Raw genomic sequence first — 18280 nt, forward strand, 5'->3', positions numbered from 1 at the left:
TTCACAGGTCCTAACACTTTGTATGTCAGACAATTCCCCTGCTTCCTTTTAGCTCATTCTCAAGGAAAATTTTAAAGAGGTTTGTCTTTGCCATAGGGGAAAATTCAGGACTTTGTCATCCTTGAAGAGGCAGAAGAGGCCCTATAAATACAATGAGTGTGCAGCTAAACAGCTATGGATTTTTATTTATTTATTTATTTATTTAGTATTTAGAAAGACTAATTCTTTACAGGTTAAATTATTGAAAAATATTACCCAACTGCATCATGGTTGCTTAACAGAAGGAAAGAAAACTGAGATGATCCAGTATTTCTCCTGTTTGAGGAAAAGAAAATCTCACACAAATGGAGGGTTGTGTACCTCTAATGCCTTCTGAATTTCTTCGTCTCTATCAGTCAAAGCGATCAGATAACTCTTTTGCCTTCCAGGTGTTTCTACTCTAACACTCAGGCTGCCTGAAGAAGTTTCCAATGCCTGTATGCTATATGCTGACAGAGCCTCCAGGGCTACCACTGTGTCCTAGGTGAGATAGGAATGAAAAAAAATTATGCCAGTTATTGCAACAATAGACAAGAGGACATGACCAATCACCTGACGCTATTCCTCAGTTTTATGTTTTTCCTGCTTTGAATATTTCCTGGTTTCATTTGTCCTTATCTGCACAGACTATTCATTTAAATTTCCACCCTCTTCTTTCATTATTAAAATCCTAAAAACACTGCAGGCCTGAGAACTTATTATATCTTCATAAAGACAAGCAATCTCCGTTAGCTCCTAATACCTTTTATTAAAGGTCCAAAATCTTTGTGTGCCTCGGGAGCTGAGGAAATTCAAAGAAATTCAAGATTATTATTTTTCTTAGTGCTTTTGAATGAAAATAAAAAAAAAATTGTGGAATCTACATTTTCTTTCACCCTCTCAAATTCTAGGGGCTGATGGTCATGTACCTGTGTAGAGCAGAATCCTCCACCATAGTTCCTTTTCTCCGTCAGCCATGTAGCAATAGGCCTTGCATAGTCCATATCCCTCAGGAGCAAGGTTTGAAGCAATGCATAGGCAGTGGCTTCCACTGAGACTGTATCTCTGCCATTTCCCCAGTAGCGCTGCTGCTTTTCTGCAAGAGTAACTCAGGCTTGAATCCAGTTGGGAAAGATATTTGCAAAAAAATTACTACTATTTGCATAAAAGATATTTTGTGTCATAGTATGGATAAATCAGAAATCATAGATTCTATCATGAGAGCAACAAACCAGTTTGGAAGAAGAGAGAGTGGAAAAGGACAAACATATTAAGTTTTCAACACTGTCTTATCCAATGATCACAGACTGTTGATCCCATTGTACAGAAGTGTCCATCCAATGAAGTGATGGCACTGTCTCAGATGGTACCAAAAGTATTATAGCATTAATTATCATATTAATTATAGTATGAAGTATTAATAAGTCCAGGCATTTACCAGAGGAATTTTGAGAAATAGATAGCCTTGTCATTCATCCACACAATGAAGCGGCTCAGTCTTGACTGCAGCTGCAGACCAGATGGAAAGAAGTGACCTCTGTGGTGGGTGGGAGCAAAGCTCTTAGGATTGGTGAGGGGTTTAGGAAGTAAGTGGGCTGGGACAGACTTTTCACTTTTGTTGGCAAATCTGTTTTAAGACTGCTCCCACATGTAGCTGCTCAATCCTGCTGCCCACCAAAGGTTTCAGATTTCTCAGATGAGATGCTCAGTATGAGCATTTTCCTGCCTCAGTCCCAGGGAGAGGAAACTTTGATAGGAAATGAGGAAATGGAAAAGAGGAAGCAGGAAACATCTGAATATTTACCATGGTTTTCTTCCAACTTTAGGATCAGCTAAGATTGCAACACAAAATTCAGAATCCTAAGCTGTTACTTTAAAGTGATGTCAAGCAAATAAATTGCATATTTTGATTTAAAAAATCAAAATATGTGATTATGTGATTTCTACAACTGAGTATACTACACAAATACATACACTTTCATGACATTAAATGGCTATCATTTACTTGAATTTGCCCTATTCATGTAGCAGAATGTGTAGTAAATGTTTTCATTAGGAAGACCTTTTTCCAAGTTTAATTTTTAAAAGAAAAGTTACTAGTACCTTCATCAAAAGAAGAACACCCTCTTAATTTTTCTGTTGCCCATTTGGCTTCATCACTATGGGACTGAACAAGTGTCAGAGCATAAGCAGTGATGGCTGTAGAATAGAAGTTCAAGTTTCTTGAAAGATAGTTTTTCATGTAAGCCACGGATTTTGTAATCACATCCATCTGTGAAAACAGAAGAGAACCTTTTGAAAAAGTGGTCCAAAGCTTGTAAGTGATAACGCTGATATGAATCCCAGGAAATTAGAATAATTCAGTGTGACCATTTTGGAGATAAATTCATTGTGAATTTATCAATTATCAATACATTTTGATTAAAACCATTAATAATGGAGTGTCCAACTCAAAATACTTGTTGTACATTAGGCTACTGTGTCTGTTCTTGCCCATCTCTGATGCAATAAGCAGACTACTCCCTTCCCATTTGCAGTACTTAAAAAGGAGGGTGACGTGCCATTGTTCAACAGGCTTCAGATTTAATACAAAATTAAACCTTCTTACCGCAGCAGACGACTCGTTATAAACTGGTAGAGACTGTTGCAATGCAATGATTACAAAGGCTGTCAGAGCCAGATCCTCTTCTTCTGTCTTAATGCCACCCTAGAAGACAAGGCATGTAAAGGAAAAACTAAGCATACATGAATTTGCTTATGAATGGTATTGTTAATGTTTTTAAGCTAGAAAATCAGTTATCATGAACTCAAAGTCTCTCTTGTTACACCATTTGACTACATTGCGTTCACCTTTTAATTTTGCTCAGTAATGTTTATCTGCCTAAAGAGGCCAAGGCCATGATTATCCCAAACTTAGTCAAAAAATAAAGCTCTTGAAGTACTAGCTATGCTTCTCTGACTTAATGCATCTTTATTAGGGCATTACATTACTAGTTTTGTGCTAAAGTTACTGATTGTTTTTATTTTAGATGAATTAGTTAATACTTAACAAACAAGAATATTCCTTTCTGTCCCTAAGAACCTTAAATGTGCAATGAATTTTTCAAAACCCTGAAGACTCACCTGCATATTCCTGTCAAGTACCGGGTGAGGGTCATGGAAAGAATTATCTGCCTGCTGATTATTAAGCAAGTAGGTAATTGATTTATGTATGTGACTGTCTTGCACACTAATGTATTCTCTGCTTCTTGCAAGTACTTTAACAATGAATGCAGTTAACCTACATGAAAGAAAACAAAATTTACAAACTTTTGTTGACATGTATGGATGACTCTGTGCAAAGACTCAAATGCAACACAGTGAGCTCATTGGAATCTATGTACTATGCATGTATAATGCACTATACATATATAATGCACTAGGCATTATAGCTACCATGACAGTATGAGCCCTCCTACCCTGTGGCATATGCAAGTTAATCTATGGCTAAGTTAATCTATAAGCCTGTGTCATAAAGGACTAAACCTGCTTGGAGACTTGCATGACTGACCATCTGTGATAAAAGTACATAGGCAACATGATGTCCACCAGATTTTGAAAATCAAGTCCAAAGCCCTCAAACAAAACTTTTGATACACCAAATTATATTTATTTATATAAATATAAATATAAATATAAATATAAATATAAATATAAATATAAATATAAATATAAATATTTATTTATATAAATATAAAATATTTATATTTTTGATACATTGTATTATATTGAAAAAGTAAGGAAAAAAAGGCTGATTATGAAAGTTACATTTACCATACACTGCTGGGGATTGATTTAAATGCTCCATAGGAACCATCATCTTTTTGAAACTCAAGCACCCTAGTATAGCCTGTAGTAACAGAAAAACATATATACTGCTCAGAGAAAATGCATGTTTGTTAGGCATTTCCATACGTCTTTTGTCTTAACAAGGGGACATGCAGTACTGACCAGTGGAAGAGCACATGAAGCTGTTCTCTAGTATTCTAAAGAAGAAATGACTGAGTTGACTTCTTAAATAGATGAAAATCTTAGCTTAGACGCTGTTGTTTGTTCTAAGGTGAGCCAAGAGAAGAATCTGAAAACTGCAGACAGCTGTAGATATGTGGATACCAAGCCATTTTCTGCCTGGTGAATCTTAGGGATTTTTTTCTCATACAATCATCTTTTTTAATACTGACTTTATGGAGCATAGAATCAAAAAGGATGCAAAACTTCACCTACAGGCTCAGACACAAAAATCAGGAGCTGTGGACTCTGTTCTTCATTATGCTGTTAGCTTGACAAAATCTGTATAGTTTCTATAAAACTCTTTTTCTGCCCCTGTGAATTTCTTTAGTAAGTGTCAATAAAAGCACGAAGGGACTGAATGCAGTTGATAATAAAAATATTCATCAATAGGATCTCATTTTGCCTTTAGGAACCTTGGGCAAATGACTAAAGGCCTATACTCTGTAACTGTTGGCATGTGTTCTTAATCTGTATTTTTATTCTTAGTCTTCATTGATGATTTCTGTGTTGCATAAGATCTGAAGCTCATAGGTGCACTATATTGCTTTAAGCCATATGTAAACCTTTATAATTTGGAAAGATCAGCTGTACTTGCTATATTCCTGATAACTCTTGTGATTTCTTTAGTGTCTGTAACCTGCAACATCTCCACTTTCATGTGCTATGACCCCGGCTTTGTGGTGTATAAAGCACCATTTGTGGATGGGCTTGCAATGGACTCTTCAAGGAGCAGGCTTACAGTTGTCTTCTCCTGAAGGAAGCTTCCTCCCTGGCTTGGTCCAAGGCTGTTAGAGTCATTCTAGCCCATGTGATAAATATGGACCAACGTAAGAGCAACTGTCTCTGCCATTGGGATTTTCCTTGGTAATAGTTCTCTGGCTAGATGTAGACATTTGCAGCACAGCCACCTACATCTAAGCTGGTCATACTAAGCACTTCTTGTAGGGTGGAGAAGAACTAGGTATTTTTAGGACATGGTTTATCTTGGCCTGTTTTGCAGCTATACATCAGGATGAAATGATTCACTCTTTACAGTTGCCCTGTTCTGTCTAGTAACTATGAAGAGAGATGACAGTGATCAGTTCAGCATTACTGTGAGGGTGCCAGAGCCCTGGAACAGGCTGCCCAGGGAGGCTGTGGAGTCTCCTTCTCTGGAGATCTTCCAAACCCACCTGGATGCCGCCCTGTGCCCCGTGCTCTGGGTGTCCCTGCTGGAGCAGGGGTTTGGACTAGATGATCCCTAGAGGTCCCTTCCAACCTCAACCATTCTGTGATTCAGCTCTTCTTTTGGTCTGCGGAATCCTGCTTCTAAATCAGTCATGGGACAGAGGTGACTGTGACTGCCAATACTACTGCAATGTTAGGTGTAAGAAGTTAGTTAAGCACTTATATCTTTCTTCTCATACCTGTCTACAGACTGTCAATGGTACTTATGGTACTTCTGCATGGCTGTATTAAGATAATGCTCAGTCCTTTCTCAAGAAACAAGGGATATTATGCAATGGGGGAAATAACAAGCCAGTATAGACTGCTTTATGATTTTTTTTTTTTTCGCTGCATACCTTGTTCAATCATCCTAATGGCTTCATCCTTCCGTTCAGGACTAAGGTTCACCCATTGGTCACTTGCATCCAAGTACTCAATAGCAAAGACTGCAGGGGCCATTTTCACCATCGTTTGCTCTGCACAGCCCTTTGGCAACTGGATAAGTTTATCGATTCCATTAGCAGTAAGACAATTCTCTGTGGATGCACCCATAATATCCCCTGTAATAAAAGACATATGTCAAAATACTGCTACTTAAAGCTGTCTTGTGTAGAATGAATAAAATGTGATATTTTAGGTTGACACTCTAGCATGGCATGATTACACTTCCAATTATAAAATACTGTTTTCAGCTAATTATCACTCTGAAAATTAGCTAGACAAGATCAAGAGTGAGAGAACAGGCCTCTGAAATGCTGGAGGAAGGAGGCTGAGGCAAAGAAGGAGTTCAAGAGAGAAAGTCCTGAGGCTACTGGAGGCAGAGAAGCAAGAAGAGTGAGAAAAACTGGTGCCTCAGGTTCAGGCTGGATAATGCTTGTCAAACCAGACTTGTTTCTCCTTCAGAACACAAAGAATATGGTCCTAAACATGTCAGATATTTGGGGCATGTTTTTTCTATTATTTTATTATTTGATGAGTTCAAGCATCCCCCTGCTTTAGAATGGAGACTGGAAGTAGGTATCTTTTATTTTATAGTTCCTAGGAAATCTTGTCTCAAAATTAATATGTGTGTATTTGCTGTTAGATTTCATTAACAAATATATGCATGCATATATATATTTGATTAAATGAATATATGATTATAGATATCTTAGGAAATCAGACCTTTCCAGAACTTATAGATCAGAATCTGACATCTTAATTTCTGAAGAATTTAGTGGGGCTTCAAAAGGACTATTTGTTGTGTAGGGTTAATAGGGTTAAGAAGATAAATACTTTCCTCATTCTCTGGATTAACATAGAGTTAATTTGGGCACAGGGAGGCAGAAGGGACTGCTTGAAACTATTATCTTGTTCCAGTGGTAAGGAGTAATTAGAATGGGTAAAGTAATGGATTAGTTTTGGGGTTGTCTTTATCTATGACTTAGGGATGTAGCACAAAATATTCGGATCATGGCAGAAAACCCAAGAAAGAGTAGATATTAAAAGTTTTGGAGTCAGTAGAATTAAGGTAAGTAGAATTATGGTTCATGTGCCACTTATGGAATGGTTACTGATATAGTTACACTTACCTTTCAGGCTAACAAACACGTGACTGTCAGAATCTGGTACCATGTTAGATGGTTTTCCCAGGTCCAGAGTACGGTATTTGACTGTGGATAAATAATAAAGACTTACACGTGGTTGAACGAAAATAATATTGTAATTTTAGAATGGGCTTTTCATGAAGTGTCTCACAGTTGACAGCGATTATTACAGAAGTATTATAAGAAATGTTAGATGGAAATTTATGAAAAAAAATATTTGTCTTGCTTAAGTATATTTGATTTACATACATCCACAATGTTTGTTGTAGCAAAATGATGAATTTAATTTCACTTTTTAACCTCCTGGTTAAGATGCTATAATAATAACAGAATGACACATTGAAACAGAGAAATAATACAAATCTATTCTAAAAATTTAGAATTAAGTGATTTGGCTTCCCTGAAGTTCTTGGCATTTTACACATGAAGAGATTTGTAACAGGTTTCTGTCAACTCAAAGCAACATTTTCATCTTAAGGAATATTTCCCCACACTTCTTGGATGTTCACATCAGCCCTTACAAAAATGGCCCCTACTTCAAATCTCATCTGTATCTCACTTGTTTTTCCTTATGTAACTTACAGTCACTATTAATGCAAATGGTCTGCTCTTCTCTCTGTAAAACACCTTCAGCCTGTAAAATTGAGAGAAAATAAAAAGTCAAACTTCTTGTAGACTTTCACACCTGAAAATAGGCTATGTGAAACCAAGGTCTCAGTCCTTATAGTGGACCAGCACATGGAAGAAATGGTTTATTCTAGAGTGGGATTTCTCCTCAGGTGAAACTGAAGCTTGAAATTAGAATTTCAGTCTCCCACATGAAATGCTAATGAAATCTACTGACTTTCTTTTGTTATTGTTGACACATTTCCCTGGATGAAATGCAGTAAATCAAAAATAAACCTGAAGAATGAAAGCTTAAAATTTGGTTTTAGTTCAATGTACTGTGCAAGTCATCAGCAGGACTTCATTTATATACTGCTCATCTATGCAGTTCACCAACATCTGACTTTATACTGGTGTAGTGCCAAATTCCGGGGCTGTGTCAATCTCTAGAAAAGCCATGGTTTATAACAATAGCTTCCAAACACACTCAGCTTTATCCTTATTGATGGGACTATTTCATCACATTAATGGTATATATACTTCTGTTATTGTCTTCTTCTATAAGAGTTCTCTCTTCTATAAGAGACATATAATTCTGTTTTTTGTGCAATTTAAATGTGGTCCTCAATGTTCTTCTAATGTGCTGCAATGAGTCCATGCTGCTCAGCACTGACTTATTAGTGGCATCTCCTTTTCATTATTTCAAAAGAGAAGAGCGAGATTAAATAATCAATACAGCATCATTCTTTGCCTTTATGTTCCTCATCTGTGCAACTGTTTAGCTTCAAGATCCATTAACCAGAAGGAATAAAACAGGGTTAAATACTATGATTAGCAGACACTATCTTCCCTCAAAATATCAGTAGATGAACATTTTCCAGCTTGGGTTCATGAGGGGAAAAAAAGGCCTTTTATAAATATTGATGAAGCATATAGAAGCTAAAGACCGTACAGATAATCAAGGACCAAAATCTGCATGAAAAAAAATATGTAACAATTTAGTGGGAGAGCATTGTCTTTTTGCCTTGTGGAATAATTCTTGTGACACAGTAGTCACAAGCCTACCCTGGGGCGAAATTTCTTTCCTGTGCTATAGCATCCTGTCACTCCTTGATGAGAATTAGATTGTTTGGGACTGCTCCCAATCTTATGTTTCTGAGATTTCATTCTCTTCACAAGAGAACATAACACATAATCTTATTTGATACTTATGATGTGCCTGCCCTCTGCTACTCATACTTACCACAACATTGAGCATCTTTCTAATGCTATCACTGTGCCCAGAAATAGGGTCAAAAGCAGTAATGGTGATTGGAATTTCTCCTACAGTCAGAGGAACAACGGAGAAATAGGCTGGTGTTGCCGAGTTCCCTGCAGCCGTCAGCTTCAGCTGTACAGACCTGTCTGTTGTCTCTGCAGTGCACAGCCCCTTCTGTGCAGCCATCTTCACTGTGACCTGCAGAGACATGGCTTGAGATCAGAAAGGAAACAGCAAGATAGAAATTCTGCAAGACAGATTTTTTTTTCCCACTTAGCTCTCTCAAATTTCTTATTCTCTACCTTTCTTTGACTGGGCAGCTGCTATACCTGTACCTTCCTCAAGCAGGCTTCCTGAGGTCCCTCCAACCTGAATTCTCCTAGGAACCTATGGCCTGTTAAGACAACTCAATGCTGAGGAGAGCTGTGGAGGTAAATGAGCTAATATTTATCCATTACTTGGAATATGCAATGTAGTTTTGAAAGATCCCTCAGCCACAGGGAAGTAAGAAAGATAGCACATTTCTCGGTCTGCTCCTTTCAATTCAGTTCAGAAGAAGATGCCAGCCAGCCGGGCTGGAGATAAAAGAAGCAGAATCAGCCCAATAAACCTGGGGACCCCGAGCTGAGTGGTAGCTGTGTGCTGCCAAGACTGGCAGAGAGCAAAAGAGTAGTTCATTGTTTCAATAATATGTAGGAGAATATATGTCCAGAAGACATAGAATTTGGTTGCATAATACAGTAAATGAAATCTGTCTTATATAGCAAGTGTGACAAACAAGCAGAACTGGACCCTGACCTTGGTGAAACTTTCAAAATAGGAGCATGGTATTCAGGTTTTAGGAGGGCAATCAATGGCAGTCAGATTATTTTTATTGTCCTGATACTTATATAACTAGCTAGCTGGTTAGATCTGTGCAGCACAGTAGTCAGTGGCAATACTACCTGGAGATCTTCAGGCAGATAGTTGTAAATAACTGCTTTTATTTCTAGCTGTTCATGTCTTTTAACTGAGTATGGTAATCTCAGGGATATAAAAAAGTCTTTGAAAACCTCAAAGGTGTGAGGATCAGCTATACAAAAACCTGGGATAAGAAAAGAAAAGAAAAAAAAAAAGAAGAGAGACTTGAGAATTAAACACAAAACACAACATTAGTTGTTAGAAATCAGGTGTTAGAAAATCAGCTCAATGCCAGGGTTTCTCTAAGGTGAAGTGCAGGAGACAGATATCTCACCAAAACACCTGTTTTCTTTATTTTCTTTATAATTGTATACACGTAGCTCTTAACTTCTAGTTGAGTTTTGATATGGCATATGTCCAGGACTAAATGCCCTGGTCAAAAGATCTTGCATTTTGCAAAATAGACACTCTATCAAGCTCTGTCAACTTAGCATTGCATCTGAATGTCTTAAATAATACATATTCTCTATTCATCAGTTCAAAGCAATCCAATAAAATAAGAGTAATAATATTTTACCTTTTTGAGGAGATATACTTATTGCCTGAATTTCCCAGGTAGTTATAGAATCAGGAACCACACTTTTTATGCTAAGAAACACAAAATAAATCATATTAAAAAGAATATATGAAATGTTAACATCCTTTGCTGAAGTTTGAGGATTATAAATTAAAAAGCATTCCCTTAGTAGAGGAAACAAAATTGTTGCAAATTTTCTGAATTCTTTGTACCAAATAATACATAAAATTGATGTGAGTATAAATTTTATTATATAAATAAACTTAGATTGATCTATTCAGGCAGTTACCTATGGTTCCCAGGATGTTTTAATTCTTTTAAATTCCACCACCAGCTCTCTGGAAAATAACTACGCAAGGTGATGGAGCTTTCATCAAATATTTCATCTTCATAAAGATCAAAATCTGTAAAACAAAAACTAGAATTAGAAAATCTTTAAAAAAGAAAGCTATTAAAATATTCAAGAAAGACAAAGTCACTCAGAGATGTAAATGAAGATCCCTCTGTTTCTCTGTTCAGCCGTTTGCACCCTCAGGGTGCAGGCAGAGACCATCCTGAAACTCCATCCTGAAACAGGTCTGGTGGCAAACACTGCTACAGATGATTCCTGCCTTTTCTCACTCCAAGAAGTTCCCCTCTCTCACCTTCGAAGTCTGCTGCCCTCTCTGTTGTCCTGGCACAACTAGAGACGGGCACATGGAAACGACCAGACCCTCATAAGAGAACTTCTTCCCTCCCTTGCAGCATTTAACCCCCATTTAGCCCTCCCTTGCCCATGGAAGGAAGGATATTTTCCTGCAATAGTGGCATATCACCAATCTTTACTTCGTGCCAATCCAACTCTAGTTCTTCGTGTTGCCAAGATTTTCCTGAGTTCTGTAGCCTTCTCACAACAGAACTTGAAAGCCTTTTGGCATTCAGCGGAACCAGTAACCCTTGTTAGCCTTTTATCACAAGTAAACTTCATGGGATTTAATTTCATTCCATCCTGGCAACATTTTTGTAGATCAGGGTCTTCATATTTCTTAGCTGCAACATAATTAAAGCCTAGGATTAGTGCCGTGGAAGCAGCAGTAGATAGAAAGGTGTTCATCGTACTTATTCCTATCACTCTTTGCAGTTAATATTGACTGGTATTGCAATAGCTCAGCTGCAGCTGAGACCATTAATTTAATTCCATTAATTTCATTTATTTTTCATTTTAATTTAATTAGTTTTTTCTTTCTTTTTTTCCCCCCTTGGAGCTCTCAGCACCAACACTTGCACGATTTTGAGGCAGAATATCACAGAAAAATAAGACTTAGAAAAAGAATTTTAACCATAAAAATAATTTTCAAAAAATAACTTTCTTCTCAAACAGATCTTGAAGACTATAAAGCCATCTCATTTCATGACATGATTTCTAGTAGAAATTTGCATTTGGGCTTAGGAGATGGTGAAAGTTTTTATTAACATACAGATTAGTTTTTGTTAGTTCTGTTTGTTTTGTTTTGATAAATGTATCAGATTACAGGGATTTTTATACAGCCTTGTATGAAGTCATATCATGTAACACAAGAACTGAGGCTATGAGATTGAGGCTATGAGTATCTTGGTGTCCCACACAATCTCATCACTTCATACCAGATAAATTCCAACCACTTCCCTTTGCCACTTCTCTATGTGTACATACAAATTGCTGAAGTTATCTTCTGGAAATCCAGTGATCTCTTCTGCCTTCTGGTGTTCTGGGGGCACCTATAGCCTGGGAAAGCAGAATAGAAAGCTTTGGTTATGATTGATAGTATCATATTAAGAGTCTGATCTGATAAGTCAGTGCAGACCCATCTCAGATCATCGACAAAACACCTACAGTGCATAGAGTTACATTATAGCCCTGATTGCCCTATCTGAACTCACGAGCTGAGCTACCTGAACCAGTAGTATTCAGTGGAAGAGCAGAAAAAGAAATAGACACATAGAAGAGAAGTCTCATCACAATAAGGAAAAGTTTCTAAATTTTGAACAATCCCTCCCGCCCCGGTATGCAGTGATCTTGTGCTAATGTCTAAAATAAAGGATGGATTGCACCCACCTTCTCGCAGATCAGATTTAATTGTGTCTGATAAATAGGCCAGACCAACATCAGTAAAAACTTGAGCATTATCTGCCCCACCACCTGCAGAACACCCAAGATCGTAGGAATTCATAGCATTAAAGACCTGCCAAATAAAAAGCACAAATGAATGATGCTTGCTTATAAATTTTCTTTTTTTCTTTTTTTTTTCTGTATATATAAACAATATTGTAATCTACTGTACAGTTTTCTATAGAAACAAGACAAACTAGAAGAGGTAGTGGTATATCATTAGTTGATACAGTGAGCTACATTAGTGGTACATACATTTAGCTCATCTTAAATATGTTGTAAATTGCAAGAATAAAAACATTTTTAAGATTATCAAAGCTTTGATTATATAATTAATAGCCATTATTTACATTTTGGTTCTCTCTTTAGGCATAGAAAACTTTGCTTGACTAGTGGACATGATATTTTCTTCTTATAAATATCTTACTTTTCTGGATGTAAGCTTGTTTTTCTTGTTCAGAATAAAAACTGCTCTGTCAACCACAGCCAAGGCAACAATTCCTTCATGGTCCGTTTCAACTAGTAAATTGATGCTATCTGTTGGTTCGTATCTCTCATGTTCTGTTCTCACTTTAATCTAAAGAGGAAATATGTAAACAAAAATGCCATATTGTTAATAAATACAAATAACTTCTGGCCAGGGAATACTTTCAACTGTGACTGTCGGTGGTTGGAGACTGGGGGACATTTTTCACAGAGTATCTGCTTGGTATCCTACCTTTTGGGAAATATAGATACAGGCATCTCCCACTGAGGCAAGTAAGAGAGGGCTCAAAAACTTGTGTATCTGTGTGAGATAATCAATCCTATGTTTCAAAAGGCCTTAAACATCGACAGGAATTAAAATTATGCATAAGAGCTCTGCTGAACTAGAGCCTTCAACATCATGCTTTTGTTCTCCAGTGGAAACAAAATCACCATAAAATAGACGTAGCAAAACACAATCCAGTAATATAAAAAAGAATGGACTTAATACAGTTTGTAATAGGACTGTTTTCATTGCATGTCCTTTTTGAATTTTTCAATGTGAGTGATTTCAGATCTGGTGAATACCTGATGTAGATGTTTCTCTAGTTTTGGTTGAAATAGCCATGGTGTTTTCAAGCTTAACAGAACTATTAATAAAAATGTCTACCTGAGCTAAATGGGGTTTTGTTACTACATGAGTAAAGAATGGGCTGTTTAGCCAATTAGAGATGTAATTTAGAGACTTTAGAGTTGGATTTTTTTTCCCAGCAAATCTTTTTTTTTTTCTCAGTGAAATAGAACCTTGTTTTTCAAAGAACATTTTCAGGAAAAAAAAAACATTCTGAATATCTTGCACTGTTTAGCAGCTATATTGCATTATATTCAGAAAATATTCTTGTCTTACTTTTCCCTTTTTACTTTATGGCACTATGAAAGAAGCAAGGTTAAAAAAAAGGTTAGAGATGTTTCCGAAGTTTAACTAATGGTATTTCTCAGTTGATTTTTATTATCTAAATATTTGCAGGAAAGATTTAACTCTCAAAAGTGTATTTTCTCCCTTTATCAAGTACAATCTGTCCTTCAGAAGGATATAGACTCTGACATCATTCTTTGGAAACTTTCTCAGATAAGCTTTTTAGCAATCTATTCTAGAATCTGTTCTAGATTCTACAGAACTCTTCTAGCAATCTATTCTTTTTAGAATCTATTGTAAAATAATTTTTAAAAAGTTTATCTCTTGAGCAAGTGAATGCAGAACTTCAGACTGGAGTTATGAAGTGTCAGAAATGCTGGAAATGTTCACTTTTAATGAAAAGTTATTTTGGAATATAATAACAGAAGCATATAAAAATTATTTTAGAATATAACAGAAGCATAAAAATAATATCAAACAGCAATAACAAAAGATAAGTCTCTATACCTTTCCCTCACAGACATCCACAATGTCTACCCATACAGAATCAGCAACGATCTCCCTACGACCACCATTCTCAATGAAGTAGTAAGCTACCAAGCGAAAGGCAGGCACCATCTTCTCCGTGATTTGAAGGTTTATCATTTTGTTTGAGTAGGGAATCCTTCCCAAAAGCTCAGTTTGCCCCTTTACTACAACCTGCAGAGCAGAAACAAGCACACAGCACATCAAATACTGTGAATGAGCAGTCAACTGTGTGGTATATTTCATCATTTTTTATTCATATATAAAATATTTTCAGGCCTCTTCCATTTAAACTGTATTTCAAATAGCACCTAGCAATATTAATTCGCTGGCTGAATGAACTGTACATCTGTATGTGCTGACATGCAGCACCCCTCAGACAGTAGCATGGTGTGAAGTCTCTGCAGCACTAGTCTTGCAGCCCAGGCTTGATACCATCACAAGCAGAATTACTTCTGTCTTCTAAATAACATATCTTCAGACCCAGCAGGATGTAGATATTCTGAGCTACATCTTTTTTTTTTTTTTTTTTTTTTTTAAAAATGCACCCCAAAACATTAACATGCTAAAAACCAACATACCATATAATAGAAATAGTCAATCTTTCCACTGCCAGACTGATGAACAGCATTCAAGGTAACACGCAAAGTATCTCCAGGTGTCAAGACTGCATGTGGGACACTGATGCTGAGGTAGTTGCGAGTATCAGACCTGTATCTTTCAGCCCTGATCCTGGCTTCAGGTGATTCTAGCTTTTCTTTTCCCTCTTCAGCCTTTACCTGTGATGGAAGACAAGGAGTACAAGGTCACTCAAGAGTTAATATAAGGTTTCACTCATAATTCATATCTCTCCATGTGCTGGGATCTGGGTTGAATCATCAAGGAGACTTCATTGGCAGAACCTGGCATCATAAAAAATGATTTTCCTGGCTTAATTCCCTCACCCTATTTTGTCTATTTCTACATGTGTGTTTGATAGTTTCCAGGTATGGCTTTTTCTTAATCAAAATCAAAGGGTCAAAATCACGAAGGAGTATTCTGACAGCCTCTTTTTTTTTTTTCTCCTCTCTGTTATCCACATAATTGAACCATCTGAGCGTCCAGATGTAGCCTTTAGTCTATATTGCTTGGGAACTTTTGCTTTATTCTTTTCTTGTCATTTTCTGTCCTTTCTCATGGTTATATCCTGGACAGAATGATTTCTAGACTACACGCCTAGAAAACACATCTGAAAAAAATAAGAAGACATCACCACTCGTGCAAGTACTCCTTAATGCAGGTGTACAGGATAATTTATACAAATTGGAGAATGTTTTATAGATAGTACAAGAAATTATTTTCTACTCTATATGGTAATTTAATGAAAACTGGATATTTTATTTGTAGTTGTTTTATGAACTTTTTTTCAACAATATATTTTTAAAAATTATTATTTTTTTACCTTTATTTGGAGCACCTGTGCATCTCCAGGGATGCTGAATGTGAAGTGGACCAGACCCTCTTTATTTGACAGTGCAGTACTTTTCATTGGGGTTCCAGATGAGGTAACAGTAGCGGTGACAGGCAGAGAGGCAGCAGGAGAACCATCAGTCAGAGTGACAGATGCCTAATGGGGAAAAAAAAAAATGCCTTTCAGTTATTTCAAGAAAATACTCAGGATTAAAAAAAAAAAGGCCCCCAAACATGAAGAAAATATTTTTATAAACAAGAGGAAATATGGAGCTACACATATTACCATACAAAAATTTATGCTTTGAGACGAGGAAGTAGCAGCTGACACAGTCTGACTCAGACTCTAACTCGGTCTGACACAGACTCTAACATGAAAATCTGTGAAGGTAGATTAACAGCTGCCCCATATCCATACATTTCACATTCATTAGACCCTAGAAACTCCCAGATACTTCAGTTTTCAACTACTTTTTAGGTAAAAATCTCTTCTCAATTTTTTGTGTAAAACTTTGTAGAAAAGCCTGAAAACATGAGGTCTAAAAATCCCAAAACTTCAATCACTTTTTTTAAAAGTCAATATTATGTATTTCAGTTTTAGAATTTTAATTTGACATGGAGTTATTCTTCTACAATGTTATTCCCATCTCTTGCTATGGAAGTGAAGAGGCTGTTCAACGTTAATAAACTGTGAGTATAGTTTCCAGAACAGAACCACAGTATTTCCAGGCTTCTATTCCCTCTGAGGGCTCTGTGTGTACAGAAGGAGACAAAAGAGAAACACAAGTCACCAGTTCCATGTTGGAACTACTTCTGCAGGTGTTTCTCCTAAACAGGTTTTAGTAAAGGTTTTGTTTGCAGCCTTCTTTGCCTCTGTCTTTACTGCTAAGACGACCCCCCATGAACTGCAGGGCACAAAGGGAAGAGATGTAAATGGGCTAGAAGAAGACCTTCCACGGGWTGAGAAGGATTGGGTTAGGGATCACTTAGGCAAATTGGACACTCAAAAATCTATGGGCCCAGATGGGATGCACCCAAGAGTGCTGAGGGAACTGGCCGAGGTTATTGCTCAGCCTCTCTCCATCATCCTTGAGAGGTCCTGGAGAGCAGGGGAGGTGCCCGAGGACTGGAAGAGAGCCAACGTCACTCCAGTCTTCAAAAAGGGCAAGAGGGAGGAGCCGGGCAATTACAGGCCGGTCAGCCTCACCTCTGTCCCTGGAAAGGTGATGGAGCGGTTCATCCTAGAGAGAATCTCCGGGCACATGGCGGAGAAGAAGCTGCTGAGGAGCAGTCAGCATGGATTCACCAAGGGGAAGTCATGTCTGATGAACCTCATAGCCTTCTATGATGGGGTGACAGGCTGGCTGGATGAGGGGAGAGCCGTGGATGTTGTCTACCTTGACTTCAGCAAGGCTTTTGACACTGTCTCCCATAACATCCTCATACGGAAGCTCCGGGACAGTGGGCTAGACGAGTGCACGGTGCGGTGGATCGAGGGCTGGCTGGATGGCAGAGCTCAGAGGGTGGTCATAAATGGGGCCGAGTCCAGCTGGAGGCCTGTGGCCAGTGGTGTCCCCCAGGGGTCAGTACTGGGCCCGGTGCTGTTCAACTTGTTTATCAATGACCTGGACGAGGGCACGGAATGCACCCTGAGCAAGTTTGCAGATGACACCAAGCTGGGTGGAGTGGCCGACACTCCAGAGGGCTGTGCTGCCATCCAGAGGGACCTGGACAGGCTGGAGAGTTGGGCAGAGAGGAACCTCATGAGGTTCAATAAGGACAAGTGCAGGGTCCTGCACCTGGGGAGGAATAACCCCAGGCATCAGTACAGATTAGGGGTGGACCTGCTGGAAAGCACCTCCACGGAGAGGGACCTGGGAGTCCTGGTTGACACTAAGTTAACCATGAGTGAGCAGTGTGCCCTCGTGGCCAAGAAGGCCAATGGGATCCTGGCCTGCATCAGGAGGAGCGTTGCCAGCAGGTCAAGGGAGGTGATTCTGCCCCTCTACTCAGCTCTGGTGAGGCCGCACCTGGAGTACTGTGTGCAGTTCTGGGCACCCCAGTATAGGAGGGACGTGGAGCTTCTGGAGAGGGTCCAGAGAAGGGCAACCAGGATGATTAAGGGAATGGAACATCTTTCGTATGAAGAGAGGCTGAGCGAGCTGGGCCTGTTTTCTCTGGAGAAGAGATGGCTCAGAGGGGATATGATTAATATGTATAAGTTCAGGAAGGGAGAATGCAGGGAGGAAGGGGACAGGCTGTTCTCACTGGTGGCCAGCGATAGGACGAGGGGTAATGGCCACAAGCTGAAGCATAAGAAGTTCCGTCTCCAGGTGAGGAGCAACTTCTTTACTGTTAGGGTAACAGAGCAGTGGAACAGGCTGCCCAGGGAGGTTGTGGAGTCTCCTACTCTGGAGGTCTTCAAAACCCGCCTGGATGCCGCCCTGTGCCACATGCTCTAGGTGTGCCTGCTTGAGCAGGAAGGTTGGACTAGATGATCTGTAGAGGTCCCTTCCAACCTTAAATATTCTGAAATATTCTGAAATATTCTGAGCAGATATAAATCCCTTTAAACAGAAGAAAACAGACATAATAG

At 38.4% G+C, this 18280-nt stretch overlaps 1 protein-coding gene across 1 annotated transcript in view; it reads right to left on the reverse strand.

Moving 5' to 3' along the window:
- The window catches only part of LOC112959289 (complement C4-A-like), a 39403-nt gene that overhangs the window by 10782 nt on the left and 10341 nt on the right, over positions 1-18280 (reverse strand). The window contains exons 11-30 of the mRNA XM_026053283.1: positions 15677-15841; positions 14817-15014; positions 14218-14409; positions 12757-12906; positions 12276-12402; positions 11874-11945; positions 11027-11230; positions 10491-10605; positions 10202-10272; positions 9669-9808; positions 8710-8922; positions 7443-7494; positions 6846-6926; positions 5631-5834; positions 3832-3907; positions 3142-3298; positions 2627-2725; positions 2122-2290; positions 948-1114; positions 361-519 (exon numbers count right to left, since the gene is read on the reverse strand). Coding sequence (XP_025909068.1) covers positions 361-519; positions 948-1114; positions 2122-2290; positions 2627-2725; positions 3142-3298; positions 3832-3907; positions 5631-5834; positions 6846-6926; positions 7443-7494; positions 8710-8922; positions 9669-9808; positions 10202-10272; positions 10491-10605; positions 11027-11230; positions 11874-11945; positions 12276-12402; positions 12757-12906; positions 14218-14409; positions 14817-15014; positions 15677-15841 — 2811 coding nt within the window. The remainder of the gene's footprint in view (positions 1-360; positions 520-947; positions 1115-2121; positions 2291-2626; positions 2726-3141; positions 3299-3831; positions 3908-5630; positions 5835-6845; positions 6927-7442; positions 7495-8709; positions 8923-9668; positions 9809-10201; positions 10273-10490; positions 10606-11026; positions 11231-11873; positions 11946-12275; positions 12403-12756; positions 12907-14217; positions 14410-14816; positions 15015-15676; positions 15842-18280) is intronic.

Source organism: Nothoprocta perdicaria, unplaced genomic scaffold (genome assembly GCF_003342845.1).
Source record: "Nothoprocta perdicaria isolate Ctin4 unplaced genomic scaffold, notPer1 scaffold_98, whole genome shotgun sequence".
Classification (NCBI taxonomy): domain Eukaryota; kingdom Metazoa; phylum Chordata; class Aves; order Tinamiformes; family Tinamidae; genus Nothoprocta; species Nothoprocta perdicaria.